The 17,493-nt window shown below is 33.7% G+C and overlaps 4 protein-coding genes across 4 annotated transcripts; 3 read left to right on the top strand and 1 right to left on the bottom strand.

The window, feature by feature from the left end:
• Positions 1–784: 784 nt before the first annotated feature.
• LOC101204274 (potassium transporter 5) lies at positions 785–4,696 on the top strand. The gene is made up of 9 exons (XM_004136128.3): positions 785–976; positions 1,063–1,175; positions 1,280–1,520; positions 1,591–1,839; positions 2,015–2,065; positions 2,164–2,424; positions 3,004–3,171; positions 3,269–3,523; positions 3,618–4,696. Exons 1-9 carry the CDS (start codon positions 970–972, stop codon positions 4,496–4,498), a joined length of 2,226 nt encoding a protein of 741 aa, XP_004136176.1. The 5' UTR covers positions 785–969; the 3' UTR covers positions 4,499–4,696.
• Positions 4,697–6,118: 1,422 nt separating this feature from the next.
• On the top strand, positions 6,119–8,659 carry LOC101213013 (autophagy-related protein 18a). Its single transcript, XM_004135997.3, has 4 exons — positions 6,119–7,021; positions 7,157–7,361; positions 7,704–7,830; positions 8,247–8,659. The coding sequence occupies exons 1-4, from the start codon at positions 6,182–6,184 to the stop codon at positions 8,335–8,337; spliced, it is 1,263 nt and encodes a 420-aa protein (XP_004136045.1). The 5' UTR covers positions 6,119–6,181; the 3' UTR covers positions 8,338–8,659.
• Positions 8,660–12,686: 4,027 nt separating this feature from the next.
• Positions 12,687–14,374, top strand: LOC101212771 (glutathione S-transferase PARB). The gene is made up of 3 exons (XM_004135996.3): positions 12,687–13,019; positions 13,111–13,159; positions 13,679–14,374. Exons 1-3 carry the CDS (start codon positions 12,870–12,872, stop codon positions 14,128–14,130), a joined length of 651 nt encoding a protein of 216 aa, XP_004136044.1. The 5' UTR covers positions 12,687–12,869; the 3' UTR covers positions 14,131–14,374.
• LOC101212536 (glutathione S-transferase PARB) lies at positions 14,222–16,219 on the bottom strand. Its single transcript, XM_004135995.3, has 3 exons — positions 15,952–16,219; positions 15,836–15,884; positions 14,222–15,751 (listed from the first exon to the last, which is right to left on the bottom strand). Exons 1-3 carry the CDS (start codon positions 16,099–16,101, stop codon positions 15,306–15,308), a joined length of 645 nt encoding a protein of 214 aa, XP_004136043.1. The 5' UTR covers positions 16,102–16,219; the 3' UTR covers positions 14,222–15,305.
• Positions 16,220–17,493: the final 1,274 nt, after the last annotated feature.

Here is a 17,493-nt window from a genome sequence, read left to right on the forward strand (position 1 = left end):
AGCCAATTAATGACATCTAAACAATTTCGTTCAAATATGGTGGGTTCACTAATGACTTGACATTTTTTGTATTTTTTATTATGTGGCGTGAGCTTTTTTTTAAAAAAAATGCTAAATATTTGGATGATTTGTTATATTTAAAAAAATATCAATTTTGACATAGGTTCAAAACGTTGCTCTTTATATTTTTTTCCAAATTTGACACTAAGGGTTCGAACTTCATGATTAATTTAGGGCGTCACTTCGATAAAAATTTTCATCTATAAACAGTTGTTGTCCTTTCTTACATATGAGTTCCTACTCTGATAAATGTGAGTATGGATTATGCAACCTGTTCGAAAGGAGAACAGGTTGCATCGAACAACGCCCTGAGGGCCAAAGCTTGCCACCTGGGTGGAGAAGAAGGACCTCAACGCACCTAGCTAGCTTCTTAGGCAACATAAGACTCACCCAATGAACAACTTGATGTCGATCCCCCCACCCCACGAGCATTAGTTTGTATGCACAAAGAAGGACCAACACCTGAATACCACATTTAGATGAGAGTGGTCACAAGATTAGAGAAGTGGAATTTAAAACTTTTAAAAAACTAATTAATCATTAGTTATATATTAGTGATCTTTATTTAGTTTTAATAGTTTACCAATTCATCCACTAATTCTGCCCTCCTCTTCTATCCCCACTCAACTCCCCAAATTTCTGATACTCACAACTATTATGGAACTAAATATAGACATACCAATCACCACAAATATGGATTATGGAGATGAAGTGAAAGCTTTAGATAAAAAGAAAAAAAAAACAGAAAAATTTTCAGACCCACTGCCAACGGCGCTAACAGTCCGGCGAACCGACAGTCAGTGACATCTGATAAAAAAAAGTAAAAAAAAGTGAAAAAAAGGGAGGAAGATCTAGAAGAAGAAGAAGAAGAAGAAGAAGGAAATTTTGTGGAGGGAGAAAGAAGAGAGAATGGAAGGTAAAAATGTTTGGTGTCCATTGTTATTTTCTTTAAAAAAAAATATTATTCAACAAAACTATTTTAAAATCTATTTGATCTTCAAGGGGGCTCCGACAACTCAATCCCAGCCAACTTGCCGGAAAAGAAACTCCGACGATTCGATTCATTGGACGTTGAATCAAGCACCGTATCTGGCGGCGGCACCCATGGTCACAAGGTCTAATTTACAAGTTTTTTTTTTTTTTAGTTTGTTAGTCTTTTAGTTTTCTATTATATGTATGTATGTATTGATGATTTCGGTTTGGTGTCCTGCGAGCTAAGACGGCGACGACAACGGCGAGTTGGGGAGTGATTTTGCATCTAGCCTTTCAAAGTTTAGGAATTGTTTACGGCGATATCGGAACGTCGCCGTTGTATGTGTATTCAAGCACATTCCCATTGGGAATAATCAAGCATAAGGACGACATTTTGGGTGTCTTATCTTTGATTTTCTACACCCTCACTTTGATCCCTTTGCTTAAGTATGTGTTCTTCGTGTTGCAAGCGAACGACAATGGTGAAGGTATAATATACACAAAATTATTTTATTTTATTATACTTTATGAATAATAACAGTGATGATGATGATGAAGGTGGGACATTTGCATTATATTCATTACTATGTCGTTACGCGAAAATCGGGCTAATACCAACCCAACAAGCAGAAGATCAGGAGGTATCAAATTTTCAACTTCAGCTTCCCTCCAATCGCCTTAAAATGGCCTCTTCCCTTAAATCTAAACTCGAAAACAGCCGCTCGGCTAAGATGTTCTTGCTCTTCGCCACCATGCTCGGCACTTCCATGGTTATGGGTGATGGCGTCCTCACTCCTTCCATTTCCGGTGACCAACTTTTCTTTTTTTTCCTTTGTTATATATATTTTGCATGGAAAAAAACTTGGATGTAATTTAGGGTGTTACACAATAACACACACCTAATTAAAGGTTGTCGAGGTATGGGGGGACTGACTGTGGCCCTTTTGCTTATAATGTTTAAATCTTAACCTTTTGGTGGCAGTTTTGTCGGCTGTTGGAGGAATCAAGAATGCTACCTCGAGTATGACACAAGGTATATACATAATAATTAATGTTTTTTTCTTTTGTGTAATGTTTTTATTCTCACATAAATAATATTGATTTTCTTTTTTTGGATTTGGGTTTTGGCAGATAGAATAGTTTGGATATCAGCAGTAATCTTGGTTTTGCTATTCACTGTGCAAAGATTTGGTACCCATAAAGTTGGATATTCCTTTGCTCCAATTATTTGCATTTGGTTTACACTTAATTGTGGGATTGGCGTCTACAATTTTTTTAAGTTTGACCCTTCTGTCATCAAAGCTATTAATCCAAAATACATTTTTGACTACTTCAAAAGAAACAAAAAGGATGCTTGGATCTCTCTCGGCGGTGTCGTAATGTGCGTTACAGGTAAATTTTCAGTATTATAATAGTATGAATTCATAATTATTAAACAAAGAAATGAGAAAAAATAGTACCAAATCCGTTAGATCGTGATTTTTCATGTCTATAGGACTAACATTGTGACACTCCCATACACTAATAAACGTCACTTCAACCCCATTAGTTATGGTTGAAAACAGTTGTGATTTCGTGTCCGTTCAAGCATGGATGTTTTACTCTTAGATTATGTTTCGTATTTTATGATTTAGAAGACACCAATACATGAAAAGATCAAAAGAATACATTACTTCACATGTAATTGACTCGATTTGAATAGTTGCTGTGGCAAAAAGATTCGAAATATAGAAATTATGAAAAGTTTTAGGGACAAAATGGCTAATCTATGCTAAAAAAAAGTCAATTATTTATGCCCCATTTGGTGATATTTTGTTTCTTATGTTTGAAAATTCAGCTTGTTTTCTTCCGATCCATTTTCTCAATATATGGTTTATAACAATCTTAAGTAGAAGAGTTCGTTGATTTTTAGGAAAATTTTGAAAATCAAAACATGTACAATTTTGAATGTGATGGATTTAATTTAAACAGGAACTGAAGCTTTGTTTGCGGATGTGGGTCATTTCAGTGTGACCTCTATAAGACTAAGCATGTGTTGCATTGCCTACCCTGCCCTTGTCTCTGCCTACTTCGGCCAAGCCTCGTTCCTTCGTAAGCATACCGATCAAGTCGCTAACACCTTCTATAGCTCTATTCCAGGTATATACAAAAGCTTAAGTTAAATGAGTCTTAATTATAGCTTGACCTTCTATGTTTAAGCTCGTGTATTATAAATTGACTTGTAAATATTTTGTAGGTCCTCTCTACTGGCCAATGTTCATTGTGGCTGTGCTCGCATCCATCGTCGCCAGCCAAGCCATGATCTCTGGCACCTTCTCCATCATCCAACAGTCCCTCTCCTATGGTTGCTTCCCTAGAGTTAAAGTGGTTCATACTTCTTCCAAGCACGAGGGCCAAGTTTACATCCCTGAAGTGAACTACTTTCTCATGTTCGCTTGTCTTGGAGTCACTCTAGGGTTTAGAGATACAACGGGAATTGGGAATGCTTATGGTACGTATGTAACATTCTTTTGAAGTATTATTATATGTTTTTGTTTGGTCTCTAAACTTTCATATTTGTTGTTGTTTGGTTTGAACACGCACAGGCATTGCAGTGGTGTTTGTAATGGTACTCACTTCAAGTTTCTTAGTGCTCATCATGATCTTGATATGGAAAACTCACCTACCTATCATAATCTTCTATGTTCTCATCATTGGCTTATTTGAACTTTTATATCTAAGTTCAGTCCTTTACAAGTTTAATCAAGGTGGCTATCTTCCTTTAGCTTTTGCTGGATTTCTAATGTCAATCATGTACACTTGGAATGATGTTCATAGAAGAAAATACTACTATGAACTTGAACATAAGATATCTCCACAAAAGCTCAAGGACGACATTGATTCTCTGACGAAAACTCTCAATCGTGTCCCTGGTCTTGGCTTGTTCTACTCTAAGCTTGTCCATGGCATCCCCCCTATCTTCAAGCATTATCTATCAAACATTCCCACTCTCCAAAGGGTCCTCATTTTCGTGTCGTTCAAGTCCCTCCCAATAAGCAAAGTGTTGATGGAAGAGCGGTTCTTGTTTAGACGAGTCGAACCAGATGAGCTTAACGTGTTTCGGTGCGTGGTAAGATACGGTTACAGAGATATCATCCATGAGCAAGAGGAATCGTTTGAGAAAGTGTTGGTGGAGAGATTGAAAGTGTTTATAGAGGTGGAGTCGTGGAAGAAGCAGCAAAAGGAGGAGGAGAGAAAGAAGAGAGTGGAAGAGGAAATAGAGGTGGTTGATAGAGCTTGGAAAGATGGAATTGTTCACTTGATTGGACAAGATGAGATTGTGGCAAGTAAAGGGTCAGGTCTTGCAAAGAGGGTTTTGATCAATTATGTTTATGATGCAATAAGGAGAAATTTGAGACAGAATGAAGAGGTCTTTGACATCCCTAGACAACGTATGCTCAAAGTGGGAATGACTTGTGAGCTTTAGAGACTTGATGTTTTGGAAACCCAAAATGTATCAAATCTACTTTCACTCCTTAGCTTAAACTTTTAGGTCAATCTATTATTTAAAATATGTATTGCAAAATTATTAGATCGAGAGTGAAACTTCACTCTTTTGAAGTACGAAAAGGAAAATTGTCTTCCATCTTTTGATTAATAATATCTTTGAAAAAATATCAATTAATTTATATGCCCCTAAACTTGATTGATAAATTATGTTTGCGTGTGTCTATCACATTATTTTATAGACAACCACATTTTATTATATTTGAACATGTTTTTTATTGTTTTTAATTTTCATTTAAAATATATATTTTTTTGTAAAACTAACATTTGAAGAATACAATTCTACGTTTGAGAATTGATGCATGAGACGATCTTCTTAAAGTTACATTTGTTTTTTTACTAAATGTGAATTAATATCATTCGGACATCAACGATTATAAATATTATAGATATAGGTGTTAAGTAGATGTCCATTATTCTTAGTGTTCATTGTCAAGTGTCAAAATACTATATCTCATATAGTCCATGTGTCTCATACGTCTTATACACATTCTCTCCATATGTAATCTACCACCTACTTGTTATTTTACTTATAAATAGATGTTTTGAAAATACAAGAATTGGTTGAAGTTCTAGAAGTTTTGAGACGGTGAAAACTTTTGAGATTTTTTAGAATATTATTTGAGTAAGTATTATTATTGCTACTATTACAGTTCTTCATACTTTGGTTGTGTGACAATAACTTGTGCTTCTAAAATTTCCAAAAGTAACGTTTTTTTCTCTAAATGGGTATAACATCTTCCACACACTCAACCCATCTCCAAGCTTTTTAATATGATATATATTGTAGACTATTTTATTTTAACATGTTGACACACATACCTCGTAGATGATTGGTGGAGATTTTTAGTTCGAGAGATCGTTAAAGAAGGACGTCCGTCGATCCACACATCATGATCAACGCAAAAATAAATCAACTCGTTCTTATCTATTTTTCTTTTAAAATGGTTGTGATCTCCCATAATTAACCCACCACTTTTGGTCATAAAGTTGGCAGCCAAGATCTAATCTGGCTTTACCAAGAACTGCATTAAAAGACATGTAAAACAAAAATGTTCAAATTAGTCCATTGAAGACAGAAAGGATATAACCAAAGCTTTGCTTTCTTAACTATTTATAATTTATATTAATCTACGATAATCAAGGGTCATTTTTCATTATATTTTGTAGGGTAGTTTGGGTAATTTGCCATCAATTTTAACAAATTAGGACATGAAGTAGTTAAATTGATAAACTCAATATTGCGAAACTAACTCATAAAAAAACGTGTAAAGGTAAGGTTTTAATAGGGGTATCCTAATAATGATTTGTTATTTCAGAATTGGGGCGTCTATAGTTAGTCTAAAAACCCAAGCCGACAGGCGGATTTTGTAACTTGCCTTCGCTTGGGCACAAAGCTAATTACGTCATCTACAACGACGTGTCCTTCACTCACCTTACAAGGACGGAATAATCAGGACTTAACTAAATGACAAAACTACCCCCTAACACTCTGATGAACTATAATTCAATTTCGGAGACATATTCGTAACTTCACTCAAGCTCGAACAATTAATCATCTTCGTTTTCATCTGAATCTCAATTCCTTTGATTATTCCCTCTAATGGAAACCCTCTCCGCTTTCCCTTCCCCTCCATGGCCCAATCCCAATCCCAATTCCAATCCCAGTCCCAATCCCAATCCCAACCCCAATCCTAACCCTCCTTCCGCCGTCGCCGACTCTTCCTCCTCCGAACGCTTTGATTCCGATTCCGTCTCATCGGTGGACCCGACGGGTTTGTCCCCGGCGGTTGAACCTCCTGCTTCGCAGCCTTCTCTGCTTCATCTCTCCTTCAATCAAGATCATGGCTGCTTTGCTGCCGGGACTGACCGTGGGTTTCGGATCTACAATTGCGATCCCTTTAGAGAGATTTTCCGGAGGGATTTTGACCGTGGAGGTGGTGTTGGTGTTGTTGAGATGCTTTTTCGCTGTAATATTTTGGCTCTTGTTGGTGGTGGACCCGACCCTCAGTATCCGCCCAATAAGGTTATGATTTGGGATGATCATCAGAGCCGGTGTATTGGGGAGCTTTCGTTTAGGTCTGCTGTTCGTGGTGTTCGTTTACAGAGAGACAGGATTATTGTTATTTTGGAACAGAAGGTTTTTGTTTACAATTTTGCGGATTTGAAGTTGCTGCATCAGATCGAAACTATTGCGAACCCTAAGGGTCTTTGTGCTGTTTCCCAGTTGAGTACTTCGCTCGTGCTTGTTTGCCCTGGATTACAGAAGGGGCAGGTTAGGGTTGAGCATTATGCCTCTCGACGGACTAAGTTTATTATGGCTCATGACTCGAGAATTGCTTGCTTTGCGCTTACGACCAATGGGCAGTTACTTGCTACAGCAAGTACCAAGGGAACTCTGGTTCGGATATTCAACACATTTGATGGAAATTTACTTCAAGAGGTGTGTTACTGTTCTTCAAATTGAATTCTTCTTCTGGGTTTGTGTTGAATTGTTTGAATTTTAGTTTTGAGATTGCTGGAATGCCTATTAACGTGCCAAGGAATTTACTTTGTGAGATCTGGATATTATGTACAGGTAAGGAGAGGGGCAGATAGAGCAGAGATATACAGTTTGGCTTTCTCATCGACTGCCCAATGGCTGGCAGTCTCCAGTGACAAGGGCACCGTTCATGTATTCAGCCTTAAAGTCAATTCTGGATCTCTTGGGAATGATATGTCTCATCAGAACGATTCTTCTCTTTCTGTGGCACCATCTGGTTCCTCATTTTCCTTTATCAAAGGTAATAAAACCCTTTCCTTTTGTCTAACTACTGATTTCCACTCTATTTGGTTATTAACTATTTGATTCTTAATTGCTTTATAAATTTATTGGCACCCTCTAGAAGGGAATGCTTAGACTAGAAGGCTGACTCTATTGTTGGCCTGAAACTGTCCTCCACGTTTTATCTGTATGTTCCATTTTTCTTTCAATGATTGCTAGAAGAATAAGAAAAGCAATACAACATGAAAGCCAAGAGATTGGCGATTATCCTTACTATTTTCTTGCATACTAACGGCAAGTAATGACCAATGTCCTTTTTTGCCTCTTGCTCTGGATATAATGAACACTCTTGCACCTGTAGGTGTCTTGCCAAAATATTTCAAGTCGGAGTGGTCTGTTGCTCAGTTTCGCTTGCATGAAGGCTCTCAGTATGTCGTTGCTTTTGGTCACCAGAAGAATACGGTTGTAATCCTTGGAATGGACGGAAGGTACCATGTCTACTCTTTTCTCAATATTTCTCTTTCACTTGATGACTCTTATGCAGAACAGTGATTAAGATGAAGGTTGTTTGGAAAACCTAACTACAAGTTTGATGTCTTCAAAAGAATATATAGTTAATGTGAAACGTTTCTATTTTCATAGATTGCAAATAGATAATTCTTTTCTTCTGCTTTAACTTGAATCATTTCTTAGTTGTTACATTTTCTTTTCTTTAGCATTACTCTAAATTGTGAAACCGTCCATTCAATCTTGTATTTGACATGATAATATTTACTTTCTTCCACTTTCCCAACTTGTAGAACCATTTTCTTTATCCCTTCTATTTCCATGTTCTGTTTTATTATACTACTGCCATTTTGGAATTTTAGAATCTTGATGGTTCAATTTTTAATTTTATGTATAGCTTCTACCGATGCCAATTTGATTCGGTGAATGGAGGAGAGATGACACAGCTTGAATATCACAACTTTCTAATGCCGGAGGAAGCCTTCTAGCCCAATATTCTCTTTATTTTGGTGATGTCGTATGCATTTTCTTTTCCTGCAACCTCCTAAGCCTGCTGTAAATACATCTATGTACATGAATAGATTGGCCTATGTCCGTCTTAAGGAAAAGAGAAAGAAAAAAAAAACCCTATTATTGCCACTCATGTTCATATTTAAATTTTTCTTGTCATATTTGCTATACTTCAAACAAGGAGGAAGCAGAAAAAAATTGGAAATGAAGAGAAGAAAGTATGACTCATGAGATTACTTTAGATAACTTTGTTGTAATATAATGATGATTTGAATGATAACATAATGTGCTTTTCCTGGAGTTGCCTGATAAAATGGAGACTAACGAAAGGGTAGCAAAGCATTAACAAAAATATTAACTCGGACTTGATGATAGAGAGAAGAAATGCCTTATCGTTAGGGTACACATTCCAAAAAGAAAAGCCGCGTAGGTAGAAAAGTTGAAAATAAACGATGGGGGATTTATTTATTAATAGGTAGCTAAAGTAGTCTACATCTCTTATTTAAAACTATAGTCTGTATTTTGCTTCCTCCATTCAGTGTCCTTGGGGTATTAAGGACATGTTAACAGGTTGGATGTTTGTGACTGATTAGGCTTATTTACTGTGGAATATGAGTAAGATATTTGACGGAGCTAAGAACATTTTTCTGGTGATTGGCTGGGAATATTTGCACCGGTGTTTGCTTATACCTTTCTTGATCTTTTGGACAAGGTAAAGGGTAACATGGATGTTGAGATTTTGACATTGTTTCAACATTTTGGGGCATTTCATTTGAGATATGAAGCCTTTGAGTTAATATATTGGAATGAAGAAGTTTGGGTGAGGGGGAGTTAGTAAGATGGAGGTTGAGAATGAATAACTAGAAAAGAGAAAAGAGGGTAAAAGATTGTTGTTTAGGGGGGGGGGGGTGTGGAGAGGGATGGAAGGGAGCATTGGGTTTCACCTTTCTTTTTTTTGAATGTCTGTGATGTCTGTGTGCAGACTTTAGTAGACCCAACTATTGAAGTTATGTATTCTAAAATTGTTCTAAAGTGGGGTCCTTAAAATTTTAAATTGGTGCTATTATAATTAATGTTGGGACTTATATGATAGTTTTGAAACTGTGGGAAAGACTCCAGAAGTTGGTAGTGTATTATATTATATTATTGGCTATAAAGAGGGAGTAGTTTGAATGGTGGATTGATGTGGACAAATTATAATTTCTTAAACAACATAGGTAGTTAGCTAAGAACTAAGTAGGTGACAATATTAGGCTACTTAATTTCTTGGGATTCTCCGTCTTAACAAAATTTCTCTCTTTTCTTTGGTTCGTATCTTTGAGTGTCCGTATTTTTGTGTCTATATAGTTTACGTGTACTTCAATTAATCTTTTTACAGCATTGTTTCCCTTTATTATCACTAGATCAACTTATGATTATGATATGTTACTTCACAACGTTTTGTAAAAAGAACAAAATGGAACAACTTTTGAAATTGTAGGTGTTACTAACATCTCATGAAAACGATTTGAATCAATTTTTTTTAAAAAAAATCATTAATAGTGTTTATTATTAGGTTATCAATATATTGATATATATATATTTTTAACATCGTAGAAGGCTCTTAAGAAAAAGGAAAACTAGGTGTCATCTCCATATCTTTCTATAGAAAAAAAAATGAAAGGTCAAAATTGTTTTAAAAGCATATCTTCTTACCATAAAAGTTTTTTCTTTTCTTTTTCTTTTTTTTGGAAAGATAATAAAGTTAACATTTAGATTGAGAAACAATATGAATATTTGAAACCATTGTCGCAGTAATAAAAATATTTAGTAAAAAGATTAGATGAATTAGAAACATAATTAATATTTAATTAAGTAAATATTGTTGGCACTGAAAAATGAATCATCCCTAATTTAATTAACTTCTCCCATTTTATGTTGAAATATCAAAGAACTTAGGAGAGTATGTCATTGAAAATAGAGTAGCAAATCTCAACGTGGTGGAAACTTAAAATCAATACTAATTTTAAGTTTTGGAAAATAAAAAATATACATTTCATTTTGTAATATTTCACTTTAAACTTAGTTTATAAACGGATCTTTCACCATGAGATCTACCCTTTTACCAACATTTTTAAAATCCATTTTTTTAAAAAAAGCATTTCTAAAAGTTTTTTTGTTTTAAAAAAAAAAATTAGCTAAGAGTTGTACTACTAATACAAAAATGATAAGAAAATGAAAGGAATTAGACATATTTATTTAAAAGGAAAAAGAAAACGAAACGATTACTAAGGAGATCCTTGTAAAATTTTGTTTTAATTTTGAAATTTGGATAAAAAAACTTAACAAAATATTTGGAATATTGTAAAAAAAATTATATTCTTAATTTTAAAAAATCAAATATCATTACAAAATAAAATGTTTTTAAAAAATTATTTTTGAAATTTGACCAAAAAAGAGAGAAAAATGTAATAAAAAAAGGAGCATACTTTTCAAAATTACAAAAACTAGATTATTTTTAAAACTTTTACAAAATAATTCCTTTGTTTTCTCATTTACTCCCTAAAAAATATTTTTAAAAACCAAGTTGTAGGAAAAAGAAAAAAGGATTTTGTTTTGAAAGTATATACTAATAAAATTGTGACTAAATTACAAACATCTATTCATAAAGAAAACAAAAACTAAAATCATATGTTTATAATATATCATTTAATCAGAATTTATAACTCTATAACGTACTATTAAATCTTTGTTTAAGCTTACTGTTACATTAAATTATTATTTTATTTTACAATTCTGGAAGAGTTGTTTCGGGGCATTAAGTCGGTCATCATAGTCTCAAGTAGTTTTATTGTAGATAAACGTAAGTATAATACTTAAGAACCTTTTAACTATCTATTATAGATATAAGGAGAGGTATAATAAACGAGAACTAGTTAAACATTATTTGTTGACCTTGGTTAAAACGATTCTCACACTCTTTTGTTTCTTTGGATTATCATAACAACAAATTGAAAAGACTCCATTAATATATAATCATTTCATCTTTTTTAAACTTTGATCTTTGTTTAGTGTATCAATTAACACCGTCCTTAAATTTTAGTTAAAAGTACTTATTTCATGTAAAACAACAAATCAAAGTTTCGATTATTAAACTTCTAAATTATTAAAAGTGAATAAGTTTACATTTTTTATTAATATTAAATTTGAAAATCATCGGTATTCCATTCTTATACATGTGTCGTTTAGAACTTTGTAAGATGTTAGATCAAGAAATAGAAGATTAGAATGGATGCACGAATAATGTTTAACAACAAATCTTAATTGAGAGTCTAAATTTAATACAAATTTTTTCTTAAAAATTCGTACTTATTATACACGTTTAAAAAGTTACGTTCTAAAAAAAACTAAATAAACACTAACGTTTTTTTTAACCCTAACACACAAATAGAATCAAGAGCAATCACATTCTACATTGCAAATAAGCACAAGGAAACATGGTCAGATCTTGTATTTTATTGTCAATATGAGCTTAGCTCAACTGACACCTGTATATTCCTGTGGACAAGAGGTCCCGGTTCAAATCTCTAACCCAACATTTATTACAATACATTTGTAAAAAAAAAAAATTCACATATTTAGGAAAAGATTTCAATACTTTAAGTCAAAATCAACTTTAGTATTTTCATTTTTGCCACTAAATTATTTGATGATATTTTGTTTGTAAGTTCTATAAAAGCCATTACATCTTAATCAACGGTTCCATAATTATTGGTTGAAAAAAAATAAACCGAATGATATATGATTATTTTAAAACTTCTTTTTTTAGATTTTCAAAAGAAAATGGAAAACCTGTATATTTTCCTTTTTATAAAAACAGTGAAAGTAGAAGGTAAGTTTCATTTTCAAAATTTAAAAAACTTAGCCATCAAATTGACCTAAGTTACTTACAGTACTTTTAATTATGCCATCAAATTAACGTAAGTTACTTACAATATTTTATTTGTGTATAAAATTTTAGGGTTTAGGGTTTAAGGTAAAACTAAAGCGAGTAGATCAAATTCTAGGAAGAGAAGAGGTTGGACTAAGACCCAAATTGATACGTTCGACTTTGGACTAACACCCAAATTGATATGATCAACCAAGGATATGGTATGATCTAATTTGAGCCTTGGGGAAGAATAAAGTTTGGGTGAAAAAGGCAAAGGTGGTACCCTTCTTCCCTTTTTTGTCCACTATTAGACATTTGTTTTAATAATCTTCCAATAGTTTTTCATTTTAAAAGAAATGATACTTTCGAACAATTTACCTAACGATTACTCCTAATTTCATTCGATGAGTGACGCCACCATTTTACGAATCTGAAAGCGATCTCCATTAAAGATCCGCGTTCTACGACTCCATCCATTTCCCACTTTGCCAACTGCATCACGAACCACAAATTAACCCTTCTTTCATTCATTTCTCTATAAAGAAACCCAACAAATTCATCTTCCCCATAAAAATCCCATCTCCATTTCTTCCATTAATAATGGCGAGTATCAAAGTCCATGGAAGCCCAATTTCCACTGCCACAGCCAGAGTTCTCGTTTGTCTTTACGAGAAAGATCTCGATTATGAGTTCGTTCTTGTTGATATGAAAAACAACGAGCATAAGAAACACCCTTTTCTCTCCATTAATGTGACTCTCTCTCTCTCTGTAATTGTTAAATTCTGAATGTTTTTTCCATCGATTATTGTTTCTGAATGGGTTTTTTGTGGAATTTCTGTAGCCGTTTGGTCAAGTTCCTGGGTTTCAAGACGGGGATCTCACCATTTTCGGTAATCAAAGACTGTCTTGTTTCCCTCTTTAAATGTTATTTGGCACTCAAATAATCGATTTACTTTTCATAAGTACTTGAAAACAATTCTTAGAATACAAATCTTTTTACATTTCCGATGAAAATTAAAACTTGCAATGGTACGGGAATGACCTAGAATAGAAATTTAGTTCGTACTACCATTTCTGATGATCCTCGCACTGTTTCAGTTTCAAAAAGTAAAAAATAATATTGTAATTTAACAAAGACGACCAAGAGTATTTGTTTAATTTAGTCAAATGTTTATATACTATTTTGATAATCAATACTTTAAAAATGTTCATTTGGGTTATTATATACTCGTGGGATAGTGATTGATGTCTTGTCCATTCAGCAAACTTGAATTGAGTGTAGAAAGTATAATTTTAGACAAAAGCTGAAAGCAATCAATAGAAAATTTGTATTTAAACCAATAAAAGTTCCCAATCTGAAAATATATAGATTTTTCTCATGGTGTTTGATAAAATGTTTCTTTGTGTAGAATCAAGGGCCATTACTCAATATTTGGCCAAGACATACGCCAACAAAGGAAACCAGTTGATCCCCAACGACCCAAAGAAAGCAGCGATCGTATCAACATGGATCGAGGTGGAGGGTCACCATTACGACCCACCTGGGGTGGCTTTGTCGTTCGAGCATCTAGTCAAGCCATTATTTGGCCTCGGCGAAACCGATCCTGCAGCGGTGGCAGAGAATGAAGCCAAGCTTGGGAAAGTCCTTGACATCTACGAGAATCAGCTTAGCAAAAATAAGTTCTTAGCAGGGGATGAATTCAGTTTGGCAGATTTGCACCACTTGCCCAATGTCAGCTACTTGTTGGCAACACCGTCGAAGAAGCTGTTCGAGTCACGGCCGCGTGTCAATGCGTGGGTGACTGAGATCATTGCAAGGCCTTCGTGGGCTAAGGTTGTTGCCTTGCGCAATCAGAGTTAAGAGGTTTGGTTTTAATATGAACAGGTAGTTTTGTGTTGATGTTGGTGGCTTGTTAATGGTCCTTGGAGTTCCAAAAAGGGAAAAAAAAGTGTTTTTGGTTCATGGGTGTAGTTTGTCTTTATCTCTTATTATGTATGTATGGAAAATAGAAATAATTGACTTTGTTTGCAAAGTTCCACTTTGGGTAATTTTGCTTCTCTGTCAAAAGAAGTTAAATATGATTAAAGAAAGTTACTTTTTAGTATATGCATTTCTATAAATGGTACTTTTAATTTATTTCAAGTACTTACTCTTATTGTGAAAGAATCTAAAACTCAATTGTCAAATTTTTTTTGGTACAGCAAAGATGAGGTGAAAGGTGAAAGATTAAACCCTTACCTCCAAAGATACATGCTCAATCAAACTCATTTGGATGATAATTACAACTTAACGTGGTTCATATTCGACTCTTAATCAGTATAACAATTTAAGATGGGTAGGAAATTTAATTAAACTTAATACTATTTTTCACGTTTGGGATTAAAGTTGTTACAAATTGTGAAATATAATGACTAACCTAATATTTATTGAAGTTTAGGGATCAAATTTTACAAATCTATAAGTGCGGGTACTAAATTGTTAGAAAACAAAGTTTATTGATTAGATTGTTATTCTTAGAGACCAAAAAATTATTTTTGTCTTTGAAACATTAACATTTTTAGTTCAAAGATATACATTAAGGACGAGCATAATAGACCGAATTGCAAGCATAATAAATTGAATTGCAAACCGATTGATTAAAACAGACCAAACTGATTTTTCAAGGGTTTGAATCAACATAAACCAACCAACAATGAGTTTGCACTCTTTCATGGTTGGAGTTTGCACACTTTCATGGTTGGAGTCGTTTTGAACATTTGTTAAACCAATCTAGTCGATTTAGTAGCGGTTTGATCGATAAACCGAGTCTAACTGTCTGCTTGTATCTAATATACATGACCATTGGATTGTAAAGTGACACACCTCACCTAAGCATTACAAAAAGTTGCATCAACCAAACATTGAACAACAAATTGCACAAACCAACTTATTACAACAGACAAAAAGCAAAAGACAATCACACACAACATTTAGATATATATTTAAAGCTTTCATGATATAGTGAAGGCTTATCTGCAAAGTCAAAACCATCCATATTACTTGCGCAAAGCAAGCACCTTAGCCCAAGCCGGCCTGGCCATGATATCAGCCACCCAAGCATTGACATGGGGCCGAGCTTCAAACAATTTCTTGGTTTGCGTCTCCAACAAGAACCCTAACGTTGGAATATGGTGAAGATCAGCCAAACTGAAGGCTTCCCCAGCCAAGTACTTGGATTCAGCCAACCTCTTCTCATAGATATCAACAACTTTGGCTAACTCGGCTTCCTTTTCCTCAACCACTGCACCATCTGTCTCACCCCATCCAAGCTTTGGCTTTAAATATATCTCATACACAAGTTTAGAGGCTGGTGGATTAAAATGATGACTCTCCACTTCAATCCATGTTAATAATGCAGCTGCTTCTTTGCAGTCTTGGGGAATCAATTGGGTTCCATTATTAGTATAATTTGCGGAGATGTATTGTGTGATTGCTCTAGATTCTGTACACAGACAATTTATCAGAAACCTTGTGTTGCATAATCACAAACACTTATCATGAGAAGAGAATTGGTTTGAAAATTTACCAAAAAGTGTTAAATCCCCATCTTGGAATCCAGGAATTTGACCAAAAGGCTACAATCCAACAAAATGAAATCAAGAACAACCCATGAAAATTAAAGCAAGCTAAGGCAAAATTTACATTGATGGAGAGAAAAGGGTGTTTCTTATGTTCGCCTTCGTGCAATTTGACATTGATAAACTCGAATTCGAGGTCTTTCTCGTAGAGACAAGCTAGAACCTTGCATGTGGGTGTGGAAAGGGCGAGTCCATAGACTTTGATGCTGGCCATTGAATTAATCTTGAAGAGGGATTGAATTGTAGAAAGTGATTAGAAATGGAGATGGGTTTGAACAAAGAGATGGGTTTTAAAGTGATTAATGGCGGAAATTCTTATAATGGGAAAGTGATTTTGGGGAGAATATTCTCTTGTAAGTGTCATCTAAAAAACTAGAAGGGAGAAATGTCATTGATTGTACGAATTCTTAATCACTTAATTCCTTGCAAATAACTATTCTCATTTGTCACACTACCATACCAAACCTCCTAAATTTCGGATTTTAACTTCAACTACGTCTAACCAAACAATAATACAATCATTTTAAGATAAAAGAGTAAGCCAATTAAAAGTTTGAACAAAAACTTAGACTATGATAGGATCCAAATCATGCATTTATGAATCTCATTTTCATTGGTTATCTCTTTTGAGTTTGGAATTATCAACTCATCTTTTATTAATTTAGTGGTAATTTTGTTTTTAAAAAATATGCTTACTTCTTGAAAAGATTAATAATAGTGAATTTCAAACCCAAGTTGATGGATTGTTATGGACTCTAATAGATGTCTATCAGCTTGATGATAAACAACTCATATGAACATTTATCACTATAATGATATACACTAATAGATGTCTATCTAGATTTGTCGTAGTTTAGTATTAATAATAAATAAAATTTAACATTATTTTCATGTGTTTTCATTCTAATAGAATGAATTCTCTTTTTTTACCCTTTAATTTGAATCTTGTTGTCTTTCGAAATCAAGAGATGCAGTAATAGTACATTAGTGATATCAACTTATCTTATATTCAAAATTCTCTATATTCACTCAGTTAAACTAACCGTAGTTTGTAGAAATTAAACTCCTAAATAATAAAAACATAACCCCTTCAACTTATATGATTGGTACAATTATTTCTACCATGAAGATAAGTTTGAATTACAAATTTACAGTTAGATTTTACTGTTTAGTCACCATCATAATTAATAATGGTTATTGTGATTCAACCTTGGGAGATGGGGATACCCAACATGTGTAGGCATTGTTATTATTATAACTATAACAACTCCAATGCAAAAAAATTAATTTATATGTTAAGAATACATTATTTTCCACATGCATATATATGAATTATTTAGTTTTTTTTTTTTTTAGCTTTCTCTTTTTTATATATCAACTATCTCGTAATTATCGTCAACTTTATTCACTTGACATATAAAATATGCATTGATGATAAAGAAATTTATTGCTCCAATTATTCTTCCACTTATGTTATACTAAAAGAAAATCAATACTACATTAGTCATAATTGAATGGGTCACATCACACGAAAGAGAAAAGAAATTAATCCTAATTAATTAACAAATCAATATTAATAATTTTAATTACCCCATTTAATGTATGA

Source organism: Cucumis sativus, chromosome 7 (assembly GCF_000004075.3).
Source record: "Cucumis sativus cultivar 9930 chromosome 7, Cucumber_9930_V3, whole genome shotgun sequence".
NCBI classification, from domain to species: domain Eukaryota; kingdom Viridiplantae; phylum Streptophyta; class Magnoliopsida; order Cucurbitales; family Cucurbitaceae; genus Cucumis; species Cucumis sativus.